The 19,832-nt window shown below is 55.3% G+C and overlaps 8 protein-coding genes across 8 annotated transcripts; 4 read left to right on the top strand and 4 right to left on the bottom strand.

Moving 5' to 3' along the window:
- Positions 1-28: 28 nt before the first annotated feature.
- B0T26DRAFT_137085 (uncharacterized protein) lies at positions 29-2,361 on the bottom strand. The gene is made up of 6 exons (XM_060433379.1): positions 1,982-2,361; positions 1,762-1,912; positions 1,547-1,701; positions 997-1,264; positions 352-477; positions 29-221 (listed from the first exon to the last, which is right to left on the bottom strand). Exons 1-6 carry the CDS (start codon positions 2,000-2,002, stop codon positions 109-111), a joined length of 834 nt encoding a protein of 277 aa, XP_060300302.1. The 5' UTR covers positions 2,003-2,361; the 3' UTR covers positions 29-108.
- A 799-nt stretch (positions 2,362-3,160) lies between these two features.
- Positions 3,161-4,234, top strand: B0T26DRAFT_738163 (uncharacterized protein; the record flags this gene model as incomplete). Its single annotated transcript, XM_060443552.1, has 2 exons — positions 3,161-3,191; positions 3,258-4,234. 2 exons carry the CDS (start codon positions 3,161-3,163, stop codon positions 4,232-4,234), a joined length of 1,008 nt encoding a protein of 335 aa, XP_060300301.1.
- A 323-nt stretch (positions 4,235-4,557) lies between these two features.
- B0T26DRAFT_137075 (dihydroxy-acid dehydratase) lies at positions 4,558-6,591 on the bottom strand. The gene has a single exon (XM_060433378.1). It carries the CDS (start codon positions 6,414-6,416, stop codon positions 4,791-4,793), a length of 1,626 nt encoding a protein of 541 aa, XP_060300300.1. The 5' UTR covers positions 6,417-6,591; the 3' UTR covers positions 4,558-4,790.
- A 285-nt stretch (positions 6,592-6,876) lies between these two features.
- Positions 6,877-8,436, bottom strand: B0T26DRAFT_694622 (Clp protease-domain-containing protein). The gene is made up of 4 exons (XM_060441246.1): positions 8,173-8,436; positions 8,089-8,107; positions 7,997-8,022; positions 6,877-7,937 (listed from the first exon to the last, which is right to left on the bottom strand). The coding sequence occupies exons 1-4, from the start codon at positions 8,311-8,313 to the stop codon at positions 7,356-7,358; spliced, it is 768 nt and encodes a 255-aa protein (XP_060300299.1). The 5' UTR covers positions 8,314-8,436; the 3' UTR covers positions 6,877-7,355.
- Positions 8,437-8,949: 513 nt separating this feature from the next.
- On the top strand, positions 8,950-10,090 carry B0T26DRAFT_638517 (uncharacterized protein; the record flags this gene model as incomplete). Its single annotated transcript, XM_060437043.1, has 2 exons — positions 8,950-9,058; positions 9,135-10,090. 2 exons carry the CDS (start codon positions 8,950-8,952, stop codon positions 10,088-10,090), a joined length of 1,065 nt encoding a protein of 354 aa, XP_060300298.1.
- Positions 10,091-10,436: 346 nt separating this feature from the next.
- On the top strand, positions 10,437-12,291 carry B0T26DRAFT_136818 (uncharacterized protein). Its single transcript, XM_060433376.1, has 2 exons — positions 10,437-11,160; positions 11,225-12,291. The coding sequence occupies exons 1-2, from the start codon at positions 10,783-10,785 to the stop codon at positions 11,855-11,857; spliced, it is 1,011 nt and encodes a 336-aa protein (XP_060300297.1). The 5' UTR covers positions 10,437-10,782; the 3' UTR covers positions 11,858-12,291.
- On the top strand, positions 12,123-14,773 carry B0T26DRAFT_136883 (eukaryotic and archaeal DNA primase, large subunit-domain-containing protein). The gene is made up of 4 exons (XM_060433377.1): positions 12,123-12,577; positions 12,648-13,198; positions 13,293-13,900; positions 14,216-14,773. Exons 1-4 carry the CDS (start codon positions 12,388-12,390, stop codon positions 14,385-14,387), a joined length of 1,521 nt encoding a protein of 506 aa, XP_060300296.1. The 5' UTR covers positions 12,123-12,387; the 3' UTR covers positions 14,388-14,773.
- A 4,593-nt stretch (positions 14,774-19,366) lies between these two features.
- B0T26DRAFT_638020 (uncharacterized protein) lies at positions 19,367-19,615 on the bottom strand (the record flags this gene model as incomplete). The annotated part of the gene is made up of 1 exon (XM_060436984.1): positions 19,367-19,615. One exon carries the CDS (start codon positions 19,613-19,615, stop codon positions 19,367-19,369), a length of 249 nt encoding a protein of 82 aa, XP_060300295.1.
- Between the last annotated feature and the right edge of the window lie 217 nt (positions 19,616-19,832).

Below are 19,832 nucleotides of genomic sequence, written 5' to 3'. Positions count from 1 at the left end.
TCCTCCAGCTCAACCCTGTAATGCCTCTCTATTGCCTCCAAGGCTTCGCGATGGGTCCGCTGCAGTCTGTCCGTCTCATCCTTGAGCGCCCTCCTGAGCTCATCGAGCTCAAGTCTGTGGTCCCGCGCTTGGTCCTGGAATTCGTGTTTCCGGGTTCTCTGGTCTTCCTCCAAAGCCCGAAGAAGTGATTGTACCTGCGCTTGTAAAGTGGTTGCTTCTGTCTTCAGCAGGGTGTTTTGTTCAGCCAACAGCTTATTCTCCTCGCCCAGTTCCTGCTTCTTGCGATCGGCGCCCTCGGCTGCACCATCGCAGTCAGCATCTGAAAATACAAGACCTCGATGTAAGACATACCTCTTGTCTTTATGAGTTCAACCACCTCCTCCAGTGCCTTCTTGTCAGTCAGAGAATTGTTCATGGCCTCCTTCATCACCTTGAACTGCGATTCCACCTGGAGAAGTCGATCGTCGACGTTCCATGCTGTAAAAGAGGTTGTGTTAGAGTCCTTGGTTAAGAATATTGGTTTAACAGGAGAAAGGGACTTGGTAGGCGAAGCCGGAGTCTTGTTATAGGCCGACTTGACTAGCGTCTCGAGTTTCTCCACCTCCCGAACAAGGCACGCACTCGAAGGACGTGGTGTTTTCGGCGGCCACTCGATCGGCACCGGCTCAGAATTGACAGGCCCCACTTGATCGGGCCCGGCCGTTTCCTCTCTCTGACTTGGAAGGAGGAAGATGCCGTCTTGGTTGGTTTTGGGCTGGGACAGACGATATGGAAACGGCCCCTCTTGCTCCGAGATCACTTGACCTCCCTTATGATTAGCATCTGCCTCGCCATCTTGGAGCGACAGACTTCCTAAACGTGTGCTGAGTCCAAACATGACTCCCTCTTCCTGCTGTTTCACATGCGGCGCTTGAGACTGTTTGGAGACAGTCCTTCGCAACTTTTTGGACCGCAGCTTCCTAGTCGGGGTCTTTAAAGGAGTCGAAGCGCTCGTACCATTGGACTGCTGGGTTGATTCTCCTTCAAAATCGATGACATTGTTACCCATCGCTGTGGCCGGTCTCGAGCGCGTGTTCCCTCGTTGACGAGCGTTGATAGACTGGGACTGACTGAAGCCCATCGAGGTCGGCGGTCGTGACGGCGGGCGGCTCCCGGGCCCCATACTCTTTGTAAAATTGCCCACGGTTGTCGGTCGCAACGATGCCGAGGCGCTCGAGATCTGCCTGGGGAGCACGATTCCGGTTGCGCTGACAGGAGGCTTGACCTAGAAGCACAGGAGTCAGAACAATCTGGACGCAACAGAAATGCTAGCTCAATAGCCAACCGCACCCCTCCCGAGCGAGCGCAGGATTCACTGAAGGACCGTGCATTGAGAACCGGCCGCCGCGGCGAAGATGCGCCTCCCAAGTGGGCCATGGCAAAGGAATGAGCTCGACCAGTTTCCCAAATCGCGTATCGGATCCTCCAGGTCGGGGCTCCGGGCGGCTTATTGACGGCTTGGTTTCGGAATGTGGCGGGCGCGAAGAGAAGGGATCTGGGTACCTACATTTGCATTGCTCAGGTTGGCGATCGTGTTACCCTTGAGCCCGATTCGCGCGCTGGCTGGGGGTGCTGAAGGAAGTTGCGGCCTGGATGCTCCGGTGGGCTCGCCTGCCATTTCCATCAGTGTTTTTCGCTTCGGGTCCCGGTCTGGTTGCGACACTAGCCATTTCCATCCACGTCAGCACCCTGAGGAGCGGGAGATGGAGCAAAGGTACATACTGTTTCCGGTGTATGCGCGTTTGATTCCTTGTTGCGGGGGGGGCATTGTCGATGTATGCACTCGCGAGTTGCTCTGCGAGTCGGTGATCTCTTGGAGGCATGTTGCTGCGGCATGATAGCCGTTCGGGAGCCGGAGACCCGACTTGAAGTTCTAACGCACCCGAGTCTGGTCAGCATGCGACGGCGCCTCTGCGGCAACGGAAGCTGGGAATCAACTTACCACGTTCTCATGGCCCTCCATGGTGAAGGCGCGCAGGCGAGGAAGCACAATGTGGAGTAGAAGATAGGACGCAAGGAGCGGTGCTCCAGGAGCGGATGCAGTTGTCGGCGACGTGGTGGCGGCCGTTCCGAGCACAACTACCTTAGGTATTATGCTCTCTCCTCAATTGGCGTAGCGCACAAAGCATCAAGGTGCAAGTCGGGGCTTGTGTTTACTTCACCCAGGCAACGGGTCCAGGAGGGTGGAGCCATTAGCCAATGACTTGTCGCGACAAGCTAGGGACGGATACGGATAGCGGGGCTCAGCCTGGAAACCCACCCCCTCAGTGTCCGCTAACTTAAACCACCACAGAGGACCAGACTTACACTTTTAAGGCTGAAAACCCACCGTCCTCGTAATGGAATACAAAATGAACTGTATGACCGGGCAGGAGGCGCCAAACTTTTAACGATGAGAGCCCGATGTTTCAGGATTGTCGGGATATTTGTGCTAAAGATTAGACACCTGAGGCATGTAAACAATGTCAATCCCTGAGTCTTGCTCTGGGCGGACTGCGACAGGACAGGGAAAGAGGTATTATGTTTCCCCATCCTCTTCCATCAACAAGGACAGGTCAGCGATTATGTATCAACACTGCACTACATTCGATAAGAATTTCCCGAAATCAAAAGAGCACGATACCATCATGCCTACGTTCGAACCCGGCCCTTACTAGTAACAATGACGCATGCCCGAGGGTTAGGGTTACTTCGAGGACCCCAACGGTGCGTCGCACGTGCCCGCCCGCCATTTTCACATGTAAAATGAGTACCAGGGCCCTGCAGTTCTCCAACGAGCGATCAAAAACAAGGGTCCCGCGATGAATTATGACACCACATCGACACGGAACCCCGAAGTGTTGAAAGGCAACCCCGGAGCGCCAATATTCTCAGATCCGACTGTCCAGCCAACCCGACGTTTTCTGATTATCGATATCGGGGCTGCTTGGCGCATTGACCAAATAATGTTTTAGCAGACCGTTGCAAATGTTGCAGTAAAACCTGGAACCTCCAACGGGATCTTTGCGCCAACAACTCCAACTTCCCGTCACATTATCACAACCTATCCACTAGTCGCCTGGTAGCCCCATTTTGCTTTGTCAGTGAAGTACCAGTTTCGCAGAAATACCAACCGATCAACATGGAGAAGTTCTCGCAGTTCCGCGACAAAGGTAATTAACGTCCTGAGTTCTTCCGCCTTGCCAGCTTGCGATTTCATTAACATTCCCTTGTCCCAGGCTCCGGCATCTCGCCGTTCATGCCCACGACGACGCCGGCCTCGACGGTAGCCTCGGCCATGCACGCCTTTATCTTCCTCTTCCGCCTGCCCTTCTTCGTCGGCTACGTGACGCTGTACTTCCTGTTCCTGCACCACCTGCCGCTGCCCGTGGTGGCGCGCAAGCTGCTGCTGTGGGGGATCATGGGCATCCCAGGCATCTGGTGGGTGGATCTGCAGTTGGACGGGGTAAAACGAGGGGCGCTGTCGCAGCAGCCGGCGTCGCGGGTGCCGCACGCGCGGTCCGTGGTGGCGGCCAACTTCACGTCGCCTCTCGACGGGCTGTACCTGGCCGCCGTGTTCGACCCCGTCTTCACCGTCAGCTACCCGGGCACGCGCAAGGTGCGGCGCGTCGGGCTGCTGCGCGCCGTGAGCATGGCGCTGTCGCGCGCACAGCAGTTCGCCACCCCCCCGCCCGACCCCGCCGAGCTGACGGACCTGCGCGCCCTGCTGGATCGCTACCCAGGCCGCGTCATCGCCGTGTTCCCCGAGTGCGGCACCACCAACGGCAAGGGCATCCTACCGCTCAGCCCGAGCCTGCTGACGACCCCCGCCGACGTCGCCATCTTCCCCGTCAGCCTGAGGTACACGCCGCCGGACGTGGCGACGCCCGTGCCCGGCCCCGCCGCGTGGGTCGCCTTCTTCTGGAAGCTGCTGTCGCGCCCGACGCACTGCATCCGCGTGCGCATCGCCGAGGGCATGTACAACACGTCGCAGGCGGCCAACGTTGTGTCGCAAGGCTCGTCGTCCTCGTCTTCCGCATCCGGCCGTCTGGCGCCCGCCGCGGCCGGCTGGGAGGAGGATGCGACGGCCGAGGAGCGGCGCGTGCTGGACCGCGTGGCCGAGGCGCTAGCGCGGCTAGGGCGAGCCAAGCGTGTCGGGTTGACATTACAAGACAAGAAGGCTTTCGTTCAGGCGTGGGGCAAGCGGCGGAGGTGAAATAGAAAGGTATAGACAGTCAAATCACGAAGGTGTGCTGTGCCTCGCGAGGTTTGAACGAAGTAACAACGAGATGGGTGACCGAGCCTCCTTCTAGGCTCTTGCATTGTCAGTCTAGTGTTTTACATGCGTTTCCTATCATGTTGCTAAGGGGTGCATTTTCGGGCGTGGATCCAATGGGCGGTTTACTCCATTAGATCGAGTACAAATTGACTTCTTCCGGGCCCTACAGCGGCGGCTCGTTTCCCTACCTACCTTGCCTAGCTGGCAGGGAGAAGAGACGCTAAGCTGCATATGCTGTTCCTTCAAAAGTGGGGATAGCTGTGAATAAAGAAGTTACAAAGATTTGTTTTGTAATGACAGATATTTATGCTGGCTGGGCCAACACGCAAAGTGCATACCAAAATCTTCCGGTAAGCGCCCATACTTTTTTCCATGCCGAACAAAGGAAACGAACTTTGAGAGAATAAACCGACAGGGCCCAGAATATGTACAGCCAAGTTATCTTATCAAGCACCCAACGTGCATCCCACCCGCCGCGGCATGGTAGGGCCGTTTAGAGCACACCATCCGTCACGCACCCGTGGCTGGCATCGCTGACGAGCGTGGCATACTTAACGAGGGTGCCTTTGGTCGCTCTGGCTGGAGGGGCCTTCCACTCCTTCCTCCTCCTGTCGAGCTCCTCCTGTGCAACCTCGAGGTCGAGGGCCCGCTTCTCCGCGTCAATGGTGATCTTGTCGCCATCCCGGACCAGTCCGATGGGACCACCCTCCATGGCCTCGGGGACGATGTGGCCAATCAAGAAGCCGTGGCTGCCGCCCGAGAAGCGCCCGTCCGTGATCAGGGCAACGTCCTTGCCGAGACCGGCGCCCATGATGGCGCCGCTGGGCTTCAGCATCTCGGGCATGCCGGGGCCGCCCTTGGGGCCCGCGTAACGGATTACCACTACCGTCTTCTCGCCCTTCTTGATCTCGCCGCGCTCGAGAGCCTCAATGAAGGCGTCCTCGAAGTCGTAACACTTGGCGTTACCCTCAAACCGCAGGCCCTCCTTGCCTGTGATCTTGCCGACGGAGCCACCGGGGGCGAGAGACCCGCGCAGGATCTGAATGTGGCCGCTGGCCTTGATTGGGTTGCTCAGGGGGCGGATGATGAGCTGGTCGCTGGGGAAGTCGGGGAAAGACTCGACGTTCTCCTTCATCGTCTTGCCGGTGACAGTGATGCCCGACCCGTCAATGATGCCCTCCTTGAGCAGGAACTTCAACAAGCCGGGTGTGCCACCAATCTTGAACAGGTCCTCCATAACATACTTGCCCGACGGCTTGAGGTCGGCCAGGAAAGGCGTGCTGTCCGAAATAGCCTGGAAGTCATCAATGGTAAGCTTGATGCCAACACTGTTGGCAATGGCAATAAGATGCAGCACTGCGTTGGTGCTACCGCCAAGGATTGTCACGACTCTCATAGCATTTTCGAACGACTTCTTTGTGAGAATATCAGTTGGCCGGATGTCCTCCCGAAGCAGGTTCTTGATGGCCTCGCCGACGTTGTCGCACTCGGCTAGCTTGGTCGGGTCCTCGGCCGGGAAACTACTGCTACCAGGTAGCGTCATTCCGAGCGTCTCGATTGCCGACGCCATGGTGTTGGCCGTGTACATGCCACCGCACGCGCCGCCTCCAGGGCAGGCATTCCGGATGATGTCGAAGCGCTGCTTCTCGTTGATATCGCCAGCGATGTACTGGCCGTAGGCCTGGAAGGCGCTAACAATATCGATGGGCTCGCCAGCCTGGCTGCAACCCGGCTTGATGGTGCCACCATACACCATGATGCTGGGCCGGTTGACACGGCCCATGGCGATCAGCACACCGGGCATGTTCTTGTCGCAGCCCGGCAGAGAAATGTTGGCATCGTACCACTGCCCCTGCATAACCGTCTCAATGCTGTCGGCAATAATCTCGCGGCTTTGTAGGCTGTAGCGCATGCCCGTGGTGCCCATGCTAATGCCGTCGGAGACGCCAATGGTATTGAAGCGCATGGGAACGAGGCCGGCCCGCGCCACACTCTCGCGCACGCGGGCCGAGAGGTCGAGCAGGTGCATATTGCAAGGGTTGCCTTCATACCACACAGACGAGATGCCCACCTGAGCCTTGGACATGTCCTCCTCCGTCATGCCGGTGGCGTATAGCATGGCCTGCGAGGCACCCTGCGACTTGTGCTGCGTGATGGTGGACGACACCTTGTTGAGCTGGTTGTCGGCATAGCGCCGGGGGGTGGTAGAGATAAGACGGCTAGATCAAGGAGCTTCAGCGGGCATCTCCCAAGGCTATGGAGGCATTCTCGGGGCAGAAACATACTGCTGGGTCCTCAATGGCAGCAGGCGGCTGGTTGCCAGAGCTCTGGGAGCTCTGGCCAGCGCTAGTGACGGCGAGATCATGATGAATCGTGTGCCACGGAAAGGGCAATCGTGAGGGGTTCTGCTTCAAAACTGGCTCAATTGCATCTGCGATACGAAAATGGAGTAACACTCGTCAATTGACCTACTTCCACCACGTCTTTGAAGGTGTGAGTCGAACTTTTTGGGCGATGTCGGCCGACAAATTTCCTCTGACCGCTGAATCTCGGTCAACCGAGCGCAAACGAGCAGGGGGTCCCCGCAGTAGCTCCCCGCCCTTGACTATCGAATTGCAAGCTCTCTGATTGGTCGTCGTCGGGCAATCATTCGTTCTCCAGAGCTTCGGGAACATGGAGACAGCTCTTGTTACAGATATCGTATCAACTACCGGCGCCGTTTTATTCATCCAAGCATCTAATAAACGTCTTTAACCTCCCAGAAACACCGCCCAATCATCCTCCAAATCCTTCCCCTCAAACTGAACAGGAATATGGGCGTAAAATGCCTAGCGTCGCCCAGTCGTGCTTCTATCAATGAACCCGATGTCTTCGCTTTGCTCCCGATGGAGGCACTCATCGCCGACGGAACGGGAGGATGCAAGCATTCTTTCATCAACTCCAAGTCACTGACCTGTATATTGCAAAGTGCCTGCCTGTCACAATCCATTCGCCAGCCGTGCGCCCTTCTCGCACGGCATTGGGTAAGCTAGTTGCCCATTTGCTCAACACCCCCGGATTAAGGCTTGGGCGCCGTCTCATTGGCGTCCTTAGACCCGGGCTTGCCATCTTCTTTCACCCTTCGGTCCAATATCTCATCCACGATGCCAAACTCCTTGGCTTCCTCGGCCGTCAGATGCTTGTCCCGCTCCATCATGTCATTGATGGCCTGCATGTCAAACTTCTCGTGGCCGAAGGACTTGTTGATGTGGCCCTTGACGATCTTGTTGATCTGCTCCCGTAACCTCTGGATTTGGTTCGCATATATCAATATGTCGGCCGCCTGTCCTCTAGTGCCTCCCAGCGGTTGGTGGACCATGATGGAGCTGTGCGGCAGCGCGTACCTCTTGCCGGGCTCGCCGCCGATGAGGAGAATAGCAGCCATGGAAGCTGCGGCGCCGACACAGACTGTCGAGACTGGAGACTTGATATAGGTCATGGTGTCGTAGATGGCCAGCCCCGAGCTTACCTCTCCTCCTGGTGAGTTGATATACATGGTGATGGGCTTGTCAGGATTGTCCGACTCGAGCCACAGAAGCTGAGCTACAATTGACGCTGACGTGATATCGTCAATTGGCCCGTTCAGGCACACTATCCGTTCCTGACCAGGTCAGAAGGGGACGGGCGGGGTTATGGAAGAGCATGAGGTTGACGACATACCTGTAGCAGCTTGGAGAATATGTCGGCTTCGCATTTTGGTCAGCATCAGTGCAGCCCCTTGACCTAGAGTTCAACGGGAGAATTCAACGCACATGTTCGCCATCCGCCTGCCTAATAATGGTCAGTACAAGACAATCAGTGGAACTGTAGGGTCAGAGGCTCAGAGATCTACGTACTGTAACCTCCGTGATGAGAGGCATAATTGCGCCCGAGGGCCGGAGTGAGCTTGCAGGCCCACCAAATTGTGTGAAGCGCCGGCATTGAGCTAGGCCGACCCTCCTGAGAATACCCATTGCTGCTGTTCTTTGGGTATTCATTATCGCGGCGCGGTGTAGGGAGAGCCTCGGCCTTTGATCAATGGCTACAAGACGTTCGAAGACAGAGGCAGTCTAAATGGGATGTTGCGTAAAGTACCTACCTTGGTGGTATGCACGTGTGGGGGAGCCGGTGGCAGTAAGGTCAGGTAACAGCGGAATTTACTAGTCGCTTGGCGATACCTGGAGCAGCCCCACCACCATCGGGACGGGAGCAGGGGTCCTGTCCTGTCGCAAACGCGCTCCCCAGTCGGCCAAAAATGCCCCGAACACTGAAAGGCTCGAGGGATTCAGACTCCCGTCCGTACTTATCGCTCCAACTTCCAGAGTTGCAATGGGTATAAGCTACGAAGTGGACAACTTCCATTCGTCAGAGCCATGAAATTGCTGGGGAGCGCATTCCGCAGTCGAAGCTGGCCTAGGGTTTGCCATTCTCGAATATGGCGACCCTCGATGGTGCGAAACTCGTCCGGCATCAAAGCTGCATACAGCACCGCCAGCGCCGGCACCTGCACCGGCATCGGCCTCGGCCCTAATTCCAGCGCCAAAGAATCTGCCTTGACTCCAGGCGGGCTAGAGGCTGACTTTACCAAGAAGACAGTCATGACAGCTATTGGCGAATTGCCACTATCCCCCCTTATGGACCCGGCATTCCACGAGGCCCGGCAAAGGTTCACGAAACCAAAGCCAAAATTGCCCTCGTTTCCCCTAACCAAGTTCCAACGGCACCTAGCTCGGAATCCCTACGGTAGGACTCACTCTCCGTCTTTCATCCTTATTGCTCTCCAAACTCTCCCAAGGGCCGCTGCTGACATCGACCGCAGCCATAGCTTTAGCATCCCCCGTTCGGGAATGTCCTATAACTGCCACCAAAGTTCCGAGATTCTTCCTCCAAGGATTCAACCTCTTGAAACCAAACGAGACGACAAAAGCTTGGTTTGTCCCACGAGATCTTGAAAAGAAAGAGAAACGGGTGCCCGCTGAAAGCGAAGAGGCCGAGGCCGACGAAGAGGCTAGTCAACCGCCCGCTGAAAGCAACGAGATCGAGACCGAAGAAGCAAAGACTGGTCTACCACCAGCTGCAGAAGGGAAACAGCATTCCACCACCGCTACCGCCGACAGTCGCAGAGTTGGGATTGCCACGGGTTCTGGTAGCTACATCCTCGCTCACCAGGAACTACTCAAGAAATTTCTTGTAGCGGGCTCGAAATTTCGCGACGGCCACAAGAAGTTGTTCCGTGGCGGTGCCTCTGTCAGATACAAGAAGGCCTTGAATGGCGCTGTCTGGCGCAAGGATATGCACACCTTCCTCCTCGAGCTGATGAGGCGTCGTCTTGCCGAGGAACTCATCTCTTTGGCGACCATGGTCGAGAAAGATCATCGGCAATATATCGTCAAGTGTGCGAGCTATGGCGCCGCGAAGGAGGAAAAGCACCGAGGCTGTCTCTTGTATCTTGGCCCGCCGCACGCGGATTCTGCCGAGGAAGCCAACCCAGAAGCGATACAGTCTTCTCCCGCTCCGGCAGCCGTTTCGCCGTCTGTGCCAGAGCCCCCTGCGCGGTTCTCTACGATGGCTGTCGAGGGTGCGCGAAACTACGGCCGCACGCTCGCGGTTCACGATTTACGCCCTGTTCTCGGCCCGGAGCACTTAAACCGCTTGAGGCAAGGGTCGGCGCTCTTTCGCGACGGCGAGCTGTTCCTGCTAGCCAGGCAGCGCTCTCTGCCAACGCAGCTGAAGTTGTTAAAAATACAAAACTACTTGCCGCGGGAGGCATCTTAGATGCAAAATGCCCCGGTGGCTCTTCGTGCTCTTCGGTTAGGGTCTAGAGGTTACAGCTTGACAGCCTCCTAGAGGGGTGGGCACGTCGTTTACCCGCCTCAAGCCAAAAGGTCACGGCAGCTATGATACCGCGGCGATCCCGAGCCGCGATGCTGGTGCGAATGAGCTTTGGTTTCTCTGCATTACATTGTCAAACTACAAAGATCGAACGACAGCGGGGTTAAACGGCCGCCAAGCTCCAGATGCACAGCCTCTTGCGAAATTACAATGAGGTTGCTGGGAAGGTGGTGTAAGCTCAAGCTACCATGCGCCCCGAGGCTCAGCCTTGCGTGATTCCCCGGTTACAAGCGACCAAGGCCGCCGAGAAGATCTGCAGATGCCTGGTTACCATCTGCAGGCATTTCTGGATCTGGATTGGTTTCTTCTTAATCTGGCATATCTTCTCGGTCAACCCCAGCAGAGGTCAGATTTCTTCGAGGAACCCACCTAGGCTGCGTCATCAGCATAGCTCACACCTCACAAACTGGGCGCTGGGCAGGAGATAAGAAGATGGGGCTCAACATGGGACCCCCATTTAGAATGGTTAAATTGTTCCAGGTTTTGTTTAAGCAGCGTGTCGGTTCTCGCTGTCGCAACGTTCGGCGGTTTTTTTGGCTTGTACATAGCGCGTCACATCGGCAGCAGGCAATGCCATGGCAATGCAGAGAGCCGAAATGGACGCCCGGAAGGCACAGTCTATAGATGATCAAGTACCAGAACATCCAACAGAACAAGAAAACTGTCCCCAAATTCCCAATGACGCAGACAGTGGGAATAACCTCATTCAAGATCAAGAAGAGCCCAGACAGTTGTGCGACTCTTCTCAAGCCCGGCCCGACCAGCATGGGGTTATTCGAAGACATCGCTGGACCCGAGGTATAGGAACCGCCGCGCAGACAGCCGCGCTTGTCGCTTTTGTTCTGTCTTGTGTCTCTCTCTGGTCCACGATTACTTCTGCCTCGGACGCCAGGCTGTCAGTGCTCCTGGCCCAGTGGACATCGTTGAAAGATTTCCTCGAGTACTGTGAGTCTGTAAGTGATATGCTACGGATGCCCCTTGTCATCTACTGAAGACTCGAGTTGACACGGAACACAGCATGATATACAGGCCCCGGCATGCACCTCGGCCCAGAATGCAACGCTTGCTCCGCCTCCAGGTTTGAATCCAGGCCCGAATCCAGGCTTGAACTGGCGTCGGTCAATATGGGAATCCAGGAACACCGCTAGAGGAGAAATCAAGCCGGAAGATAAATCGATGAATCTCGTTTTCGGGGCCGCCTACCCTGTCGTTTGTCTACTCGCGCTCTTAAGGCGCGTCAACTGGAGGAACGCTGTGCGCAGGCTCCGTGCCGGCCTACAGCGGCTCGCCTTTTCGGCACACGGGGAGCACTACTACGAGAAGCGATACATTGCGCAGACTTCAACCGCGCTGCCATCTCTGGTGGCCATCAGCAGCGGTGCCGACTGCTACTGGCAGACCACAGGGGTGTCCACAAGCATTCGTCTTCGGAAACCAGGGGGCAGACGCCGGCGAGGCGGTGGCCGGTCTGAACGAACGGTGAGGCACAGAGCGGGTAGGGGAGGCGCCGAACACCATCGTGCTGACGACGGGCTGTACGACACGAGCAGCGACGAGCTATTTGTCCGTCAGTCTGAGGGTAAACGCTCCAGGGCATGGGTCCTTCGGAGGCGAGTAGCGGCGAGGCAAGGAGGGTCTGATTCGCTCTAAGCCGGTCGGAAGACCATGCTGATATCATAGAGAGCGGATGAGCCGAACAACAGTCTAACTACGAGTGGAGACAATTATCAAGAAGAGACAACAACAGATATCAAGCTAATAGTCATGGCTGGGGAGTGAAGGGTAGGGACAGGTACGTGAGGGTAGGACCTTCAAGTTGTTGGAACGGTTGGCACACTTGTGTTTCTTCAGTTCAGCTCCTATGGCCCATAACGGGGAAAATAGGGGTTCTTTCGCCTTTTGCCTGTGATCAACCCAACGAGGAAATGGCAGGCAGATACTCTACAGCGAGAAACAGAGGCAGCGGCAGAGACCACAAAGTAGATTACAGGGTTAGGGTTAAGCATGTCAACCGTCGTTTCACTGGGCTGCTCTGATTGGCTCCTCTTAATTGGTGCCTAGGGTCCAGACGCGTCTCCACGCGTCTCCCAAACCGGGCCCTCTCGAGGCCTTCATCGATCTTGACTCTACGCCGCAGACCCTGGAGCAATTAACTGGCAACAAAACACGCCGCCGTCACCATGAAACGACAAGACTTCAACCGCATCGACGCCAAGAGGCGTAATGTCGTCGACCACCGCAAGAAGCAGTTTGCAGACCCGACGTACAAGGAAGCGCAGTATCCCCACCGCCTGAACTTCTACGCGACCCCGCCGACAGCAGACATCACGCTCGAGCAATTTGAGCAATGGGCTATCGACAGACTGCGCAGTATGGTCGCTCTCTCTTACCCTCTCTGATATCAGTGATAACGCATTCTAACATCACGTCTACCATACAGTCCTCGCCGAGCTCGAGGCATGCTCCTTCCGCAACAAGACCCTCTCCGAGACGGCACTGCACATGAAGCCGCTGCTCGACAAGTACATGCCCCTTGACGCCAACAGCTCCTCTTCTACCCAGCTCGTTGCGCAACGCCAGAAAGACCACTACAGCCACTTTATCCTGCGGCTGGCATTCTCGTCCACCGAAGACCTTCGGCGGCGCTTTTCGCGTGTAGAGACGATGCTGTTCCGGCTGCGATTGAGCGCCGACGACATGCGCGAGCGGGCCGCCTTCGTGCAGGGCCTAAACCTCGACTGGGACCCAGTGCCAGAAGATGAGCTGCGCCAGTTTGCGGCCGAGCTTGCGGCCGTGTCGTTTGGCTACGGCAAGAAGGCCCAGCAGGCACGAGACGAGGAGACGTGGTGCAAGGTAGACTGGGGGCGCGTCCCTGATCTCGTCGAGAGCCGAAGAGTCTTCTTGAGGGCCGGTAAGGCGTACGTTCCGTTTCGGGAACAGCAGAGCATGGTGGTAGCCGAGTTCACGACGCGGCTAGAACGGGCATTGGAGGTAATCAATTTGACTCCCCTCCTCTCTACTCTGAGGAATCGACCTTTCAGCTTGTCCAAGAGGTGTTCTGGCTGACAAAAATCAATGTTTCCAGCTCACGGCTCGCGCACTGCCTCGTCTAGATGAGGATGACCGCCTCACTCCCATCCTGAACCACCTGTCCAAGAACTTTGTCGCGCCCGACTCTAACTACAGTGGCGGCAGCACCGCCGTGGAAGGCGCCGAGATCACGGCGCGTAACATGGACAACTTAGTACAGCACTTCCCCATGTGCATGTCGAGCATGCACCGGATATTGCGCCGGGATGCCAAACTCAAGCACTTCGGCCGTTTGCAATACTCGCTCTTCCTCAAGGGTATCGGGCTCAGTCTCGAAGAGTGCCTCCTCTTCTGGCGGCAGGGCTTCAGCAAATTGACAGACGACGAGTTCAACAAGGAGTACCGATACAACGTACGCCACGTGTACGGAGATGTGGGCGGCGACTCCAACAGGCGAGGTGGCGGATACAGCCCGTACAGCTGCCAGAAAATTCTCACGGAGCACCCGCCAGGCCCCGGCGAGACCCACGGCTGCCCGTACCGTCATTTCAACATGGAAAACCTCACTTCTCTGCTGCAGTCCTCTGGTATCTCGGACAGGGCCGTGTTGCAGGGCGTAAAGGAGGACAAGGATAACCAGAAGTTCCACATGGCGTGTAACCGGTATGTCAACCTTCTTTTCCCCATCCTTGTTGTCTTAGTTCTTGTCATCCGGTCTGGATTCATACAGCCAATCACTATTACCGCCCCTCTTGTGGTGGTGGTTGGCTGCCTGGTTGGTTGGCCGGCCCCTTCTGGACTGCATCGCCGATATCCTTATAAAAGACATTCCTTGTTATTCTCCCTCGGATCCCGGCTCTCTTTACCACCCTCCCCCCGGACGCTATGCGCCTCGTTTATGGACACATTGGCACCTCGAGGGCGGGGGAAATAAGCAGAATTTACCGTGCACGCATGCTGACCTCGTTCGTGTAACAGCGTTTTCGAACACGTACACAAGACGGAGCTGAAACGGGCCCGAGATGACGGCGTCCTAACGGCATCCCAGCTTGAGACCATTGTACACCCCAACGAATACTTCAAGCGCAGCTACTTGCTCAAGCATATGGGCAAGCAGCAAAGTGGTGGTGACGTGAAGATGGACGGGTGACATGCGGCGTGATACTCCCTTAACCTATCGCTCCTCGGAGTTTTCCTTCTCGGCTTCCCTTTTCGGCTTGTTGTTGGAAGGAGCAACCACGTCACACAGGCGCCAAAGGCGCACACACCCTTTCCCACTCGTCCATGCGCACGCTTATTGATCTCTTTGGTCGTTTTTGGGAAGGGATGAGCATTATCATCTGGCGTCCCTTTTCTCACGGTGTACCACTGTCGCTTTCACATGGGAGCGCAGGAGAGACGTGAATGGCCCGTTATTTATGCAGCATTTTTGTATGGAATAGTTTCTGTTTTCTGTTTTTCTAGAGTTTGGAAATACCGGCCACGGCGGTGGAGCGTTGGGATCATAACGGAGGAAGAAATTTAGGTGCTTTGGAATTGAGGCATGGTACGAAAGTTAAATGTTCGGAATACTCTTATGCAAGTAATGAGATATCGCGCCCTTCTGGGGGGAACCCACCACTCTGATATGGTTGTTTGTTGTTTTTGGTGATATCGCTGTGCTACTTCTTCCCCTTTTCCATCAGGTTCGTCTAGCTTCTCAGGGCGTTGTCATTAAGACAGAAGAGAGCCTTTTTTGCATCATTGTTTTCCCTCTCAGTCTCTTAGGAGGGAGAGGGAGTACTCTACTGTACTATGTACCTCCTGACCCTCCCTCCTCTTACAACGACCCAACCTAACAGATTGGGGCGCGTTTGATGTTTCGGCAGCACCCGAGAAAAGCTTTCTGTTTTTAACCGCGTTGGCGACAAAAAAGACGTTGCATGCATGCATGCATGCATGTATGCAAATGCCAAGTTGGGCGCAAGTTGTGTTGCAACCTTACATACCTACGTAGTTTTGCTGCTGTAAGGTGGAGGCGCGAAAGCTGGCCTTCACTTTTCCTTGGATCTGAGGTGAGCGAGAAGCCCGATGAGCCAGCGATTTCTCAGATTCCCGCTCAGCATCTATGCTCCCGTGAGCCCCGCCCCGCCAGGAAGAACGCCTGCCCGGAGCAAATCCTCCGGACCATTTGCTCCGCGCTCCCCCTTTTACCCTTCCCCGCTCGGTTTGGCCAAGTTTTGTTTCGATCTTCTTCTTTGCTTGTGTTTCCCCCATGTCATTGTGTTTCGTCAGTCTTATTACTTCATTGCAGCGAGAAGTGGCACAGATGGAAGCGCCCGGCCCACCGATGAGGCTATTCGCAAATTTGGGAAGTTCTTCTTTCTCGTTCTTTCTCTGCTCCCCCCCTGTCCGGAGCTTTTGCTCCTCTCTCTTTTTCTTGACGGAGAATGATGATGGTCTCTTTCCGTTGGTCTTCCAAGCCTCGGGAGTTTGTCTGCAACGGCTTGGATACGTAATAGGCTTCTCCGGGGATCACCGCAAAGACCTGATGATGTCGGGCAGCAGCGTCCGAGACTGTAAACAAATGACCGCGGCGGCTGGCATCGGTTAGCAGCCGTCTCCGTGCACTAGAGGGACGATCTAGATGAACGCTCATCCGTCTTTGGTTCCGTCATAGTTGTCTAATACCTACTTCCACATGCAAAGCCAGGGTTGTGTCTGCTTACCTTACCTACGTATGTAAATCTGCAAAGCCGCCCTCCAGGGTCTCGCTCAGTTTTAGGGCGAATTCCCGCAGGGGAGCTTTCCAACGACCCTGCGTGATTTCTCATTGTCCATTCTCTTCTAGCTACGTACGGCGGTCCTGGAAAAGAAAAATAAGGGTATCATACCCTCGGGGAAAGGGGTCCGATGCGATAATTTCATGATTAGTACAGTAGCAGTAGCTCTCCACATCTTTCACGCAGGCATGCAATCTCACCTTACCTCCCTCTCCCCGCTACGTCAAGCAGGGAGAAGCTGTCTCGGAGCTCGAAGCTTATGACATGCATGGAGGACCCTGCTGGGTATCAAATCCCTATACGCATGTAGTTGGGCACAGAACAGAGTGAGATGAATTCGTTAAGCACACTTATGACTCTACGCGTGAAGGTAGCAATGTACGTTAACGCGAAAATGTCTAAAGCTCCATCCCCCGCCCAAGCTATATCCCCGCCGGCAGTGTCAACGGGATGCAGGGTGAGGTCATCGGAGTGGAGGACAAGAGGGGAGGAGAGACATACAAAGCTGCGCTACTGCAGTAAGTACTATGGCAAACTTTACCGTAGTTACGTTAGGGACAATTCCCATTCCCGCTGTGACGCGGTTTGTGCCGATTTCGTTGTCTGTCCCGTCTCTTGTGTCTTGTCATGTCTGTCTGTCTGGTTGAGCGTTCCACCGGCCCACAGCTCTGGCATGTAGGAACTGGATGACGCGATGCACAGCCCAAAGGGCATAATGCTATAATTGTCTTAGAGTGAGTTATTATCAATATCCGTGTCTCTTCGCCCAGCAGGGAGGTGTCATCCGGGACTAGGTCGGGGACTGTGTCGCATGGCCCGCCTGCATGCGAGCCCATCTGGGGGATGGTGTCGTGGACCTTTTTTGTTGATGAGGTGGCCCCCTTCGAACCTGCAGCGTGCATCGGGGGGAGGGGCGTGATTTGTCGACTGTGCATAGTTCCTGCTCACTTGTCTGTATGTCTGCCTTCATAGGGGCTGCCAAGTAGATGCTCATGACCAAAGGGCCGAAGTTGTTGAGAGAGGTCAAGGCCGCCCGCCGCAGCTCCCATTGTGTCTTGTCTGGTCAGCGATTTCCGAGCCGATGGGCCGCCCTCCTTGCTGATGGTGTGAAAACAAACCAGCAGTAACCGTTCAAAGGCAAGAAGTAGTGAAACTTGGCCTCCTCTGATAACCTATGTTCAAACGCTAGGCCTTTTTAAAATTAGAAAATGGTGGTGAATATCTGTTCAAAAGTGCCTCTCTGAGACTGATTTCTTTTTAACGTGGATATCGATTCCCCGCATGCCGGCCTTGTCCAAAGTATTTTGGTGCGTTTCATGTCTTCAATGTGGATACGCAAAGACGGATACAGCGGTTATCAACCGTGCGTCAATTCGGCAGTCAAGCCTACCCCCTGGCCTCCCTCTGACGTCCTCCCTACCACTGTAACACGTTGAAAAATATTCCGGAGGCCTTTTGAACAACAAAGACAACGATAAGCCAGATTTATGATGTCGCTGTGCAGGCCGAGGGGACCCTTGATCAGCAGCCCCTTTCCCTCTTTCGAGGAGCGGAAGCCCACGATATCCCATTAGCTCTTGATTGGCTTCCTTCACGGCTCACAGGCAGCGCCAAGCGCGTGCCCGTCACCGTTCGCTTTTGTGTTGGGCAACAATCTTGGGTGCGATTGATTGCCTCGGAAGAGCAGATCTTTCCTTGTTCGATGCACAGACAGGAACGAAACGACGAGTTGGAGGGTCTACGGGCTCGTGTCCACAGAGCTGTGCATGTAACCTAACCTCTTCAGCTCATTAATTGCAGCTGGTGTGGGAGAGTGCTTGGTAGGCTCTCGGCATCTAAGGTTCCAGATGAAACTGCCGAGCTTTGTTCAGCTGGTCTAGGGTTCTCCAGGTTTCTGTGTGCGTTCTCCATTGACAAAGAAGCCAACCACAGTTCTGTCAAATGCGCATGTATCTGTATACGTTGAGAGATGAGTAACCAACTGTTTGGGAGGGCTGTCTGTGCGTCCCAACTTACACAATTACACATAACTTGATATTTTTAGGCACAAAGATGATGATAGATGCGAAGCAATTTGTTCAGGTATGGTAATAGTTTGTTTCATGGGCTTGTCGTAAAAGATTGCTGCAGATAGCGCAATTCTATCATAATTTCCAAACTGCTTGGTCGTGATCATTCCGGTACTTATCCAAAGACTAGACGCCTCGCTCAAAATCAAATAAGTTCCTTGCATGCAATTCTTCGAAGAGCACAGGTAGGCCGTCTCGGGACATAATCTTTGAGAGAAACATAAAAGAGAAAATGGTGAACCCTTCGTTAACGGCAAGCCCCACATGCCCTAACTACCTTCCGCGCAGCCCCGCCATGACGAGTTCAGGCGGAAGCAGGTCGACGTCAGATCTTGGCAAGGACAGGGACCTATCGAGGCCCAGCAGTTGAGCGGCATGTGGGTGTCGCTTTTGCAGGCCAAAAACGCAGGATGATGAATAAGGTAAAAAAAAAAAAGCTGCGCGTGCGCTTCTGCCCAGCCTGGCGCGTTGATTCAAATGCTAATATGGCAGTCGCGTCTGGCAACTGTTGCAGCACATCCAGCAGTGTTGTTGAAATTCGATATGTCCAGACTAGGGTATTTGCGGAACGAGCGGGAGTACGGGCCAAGCCCTGCGGCCACATGCTCCATGGCCGGAGTTGCCGTATCTGCGACAGCCGCAGGGCGCGAGGGCACGAGGGCGCGAGGGCGCTTCCCGACCGGCCTCGGTGCCACAAGACTTTAAACCTTCTAGTCGACTGATGGTACGTTGTGTGCATGGGCCGCGTGTTGTTCGGCGCGTCTCCAATACCGTACGCTGACAGATTGACACTCGAGGGGGTGGAGATGGGGTGTGGTAGGGCGGGCTGTGCAGCTGCTCCGTAGTCTCCAAGTGGTTGCTGAGTCCTGTTCGGATCGACAGGTTCCATATGTTCGGGGACTGCCAATGCAGATGGCTGTGCCCAAGCGCCGTGTTTGTCACGGCCATGACCTTAGAGGCATGGCCGAAGAGCAGGGTTTTTCTGCGCTGTTCATGTCGCGGGATGTCCAATCTATGAAAAGATCCGTTTGGAAATTTGGCGTTGCCACGATGCAACCGAGCAATCGCCCTCCGATGATGCGGGAAAAGGAGCGAAAGGCGGTAACGCACGGCGCAGCTAGAAGTGCGGTGTCGTCGTTTTGATATCGTGGAGAGAACAACGGTTGTCCCCTCTCCTCTCAAACTCTAACGACGAGTTGAAATCGCTGGCGACGTATCTGTGTTGCTGACCTGGCTCCCGGGCACTTATCGATCCATGCATGTATTTCGTGTATCGGGATTGGTGACGACATGCGCCTTCACTTATAGCCCACCATCTTGGCGCACCGCTTGCAATAGTAGATATTAGTCCCAATCTGGACCATTCCGGAGAGTCTTGGGTCGTCTGTCGACGTCATCTCTTCGGCCCGGGCGCATCTCAAACAGCGAAGTATGGAGACTTGAACGGGGCGTTGTGTTGAGTCCATAGACAGGTCCGAGTCTGATGACGAATATGTCGAAGATGAAGATGAGGAGCTGTAGGCAACCTTGGGGCGGTAGGAAGCCATGGCGAAACTGAGGGTCCGGCAGCGAAACGCTCACATACACAGACAACTCGAGGCGAAACAGGTTGTTTTGGTGTAAGTCTGGAGCGCAGTTGAAGGTCGAAAACGTATGTACTGGTGTGCGGCTACACTGCTTTATTAAGGGAGAGCTTGGTGGGTACCTAGGTCACGTTGGGCAGGTGTTGGCTGTGGGACGGATGGGCTGGCCAGACCAAGCTTT

This window comes from Lasiosphaeria miniovina, assembly GCF_030549165.1.
Source record: "Lasiosphaeria miniovina strain SMH2392-1A chromosome Unknown B0T26scaffold_2, whole genome shotgun sequence".
Lineage (NCBI taxonomy): Eukaryota > Fungi > Ascomycota > Sordariomycetes > Sordariales > Lasiosphaeriaceae > Lasiosphaeria > Lasiosphaeria miniovina.
The sequence above is the reverse complement of the archived record's forward strand: the minus strand, read 5'-3'. Positions and strand labels throughout refer to the sequence as shown.

Coding starts and splice junctions, on each gene's coding strand:
- B0T26DRAFT_137085 (XM_060433379.1), bottom strand. CDS start 2,002: ATGGAGGGCCATGAGAACGTG. Junction 1,265..1,546: donor CCAACCTGAGCAATGCAAAT/GTAGGTACCCAG, acceptor CTGTGCTTCTAG/GTCAAGCCTCCTGTCAGCGC. Junction 478..996: donor ATCAACCCAGCAGTCCAATG/GTACGAGCGCTT, acceptor CCTCTTTTACAG/CATGGAACGTCGACGATCGA.
- B0T26DRAFT_137075 (XM_060433378.1), bottom strand. CDS start 6,416: ATGCTATACGCCACCGGCATGACGGAGGAGGACATGTCCAAGGCTCAG.
- B0T26DRAFT_694622 (XM_060441246.1), bottom strand. CDS start 8,313: ATGAATACCCAAAGAACAGCAGCAATGGGTATTCTCAGGAGGGTCGGC. Junction 7,938..7,996: donor TATTCTCCAAGCTGCTACAG/GTATGTCGTCAA, acceptor TGACCTGGTCAG/GAACGGATAGTGTGCCTGAA.
- B0T26DRAFT_136818 (XM_060433376.1), top strand. CDS start 10,783: ATGGCAATGCAGAGAGCCGAAATGGACGCCCGGAAGGCACAGTCTATA. Junction 11,161..11,224: donor TCCTCGAGTACTGTGAGTCT/GTAAGTGATATG, acceptor CACGGAACACAG/CATGATATACAGGCCCCGGC.
- B0T26DRAFT_136883 (XM_060433377.1), top strand. CDS start 12,388: ATGAAACGACAAGACTTCAACCGCATCGACGCCAAGAGGCGTAATGTC. Junction 12,578..12,647: donor GGCTATCGACAGACTGCGCA/GTATGGTCGCTC, acceptor TCTACCATACAG/TCCTCGCCGAGCTCGAGGCA. Junction 13,901..14,215: donor TTCCACATGGCGTGTAACCG/GTATGTCAACCT, acceptor TTCGTGTAACAG/CGTTTTCGAACACGTACACA.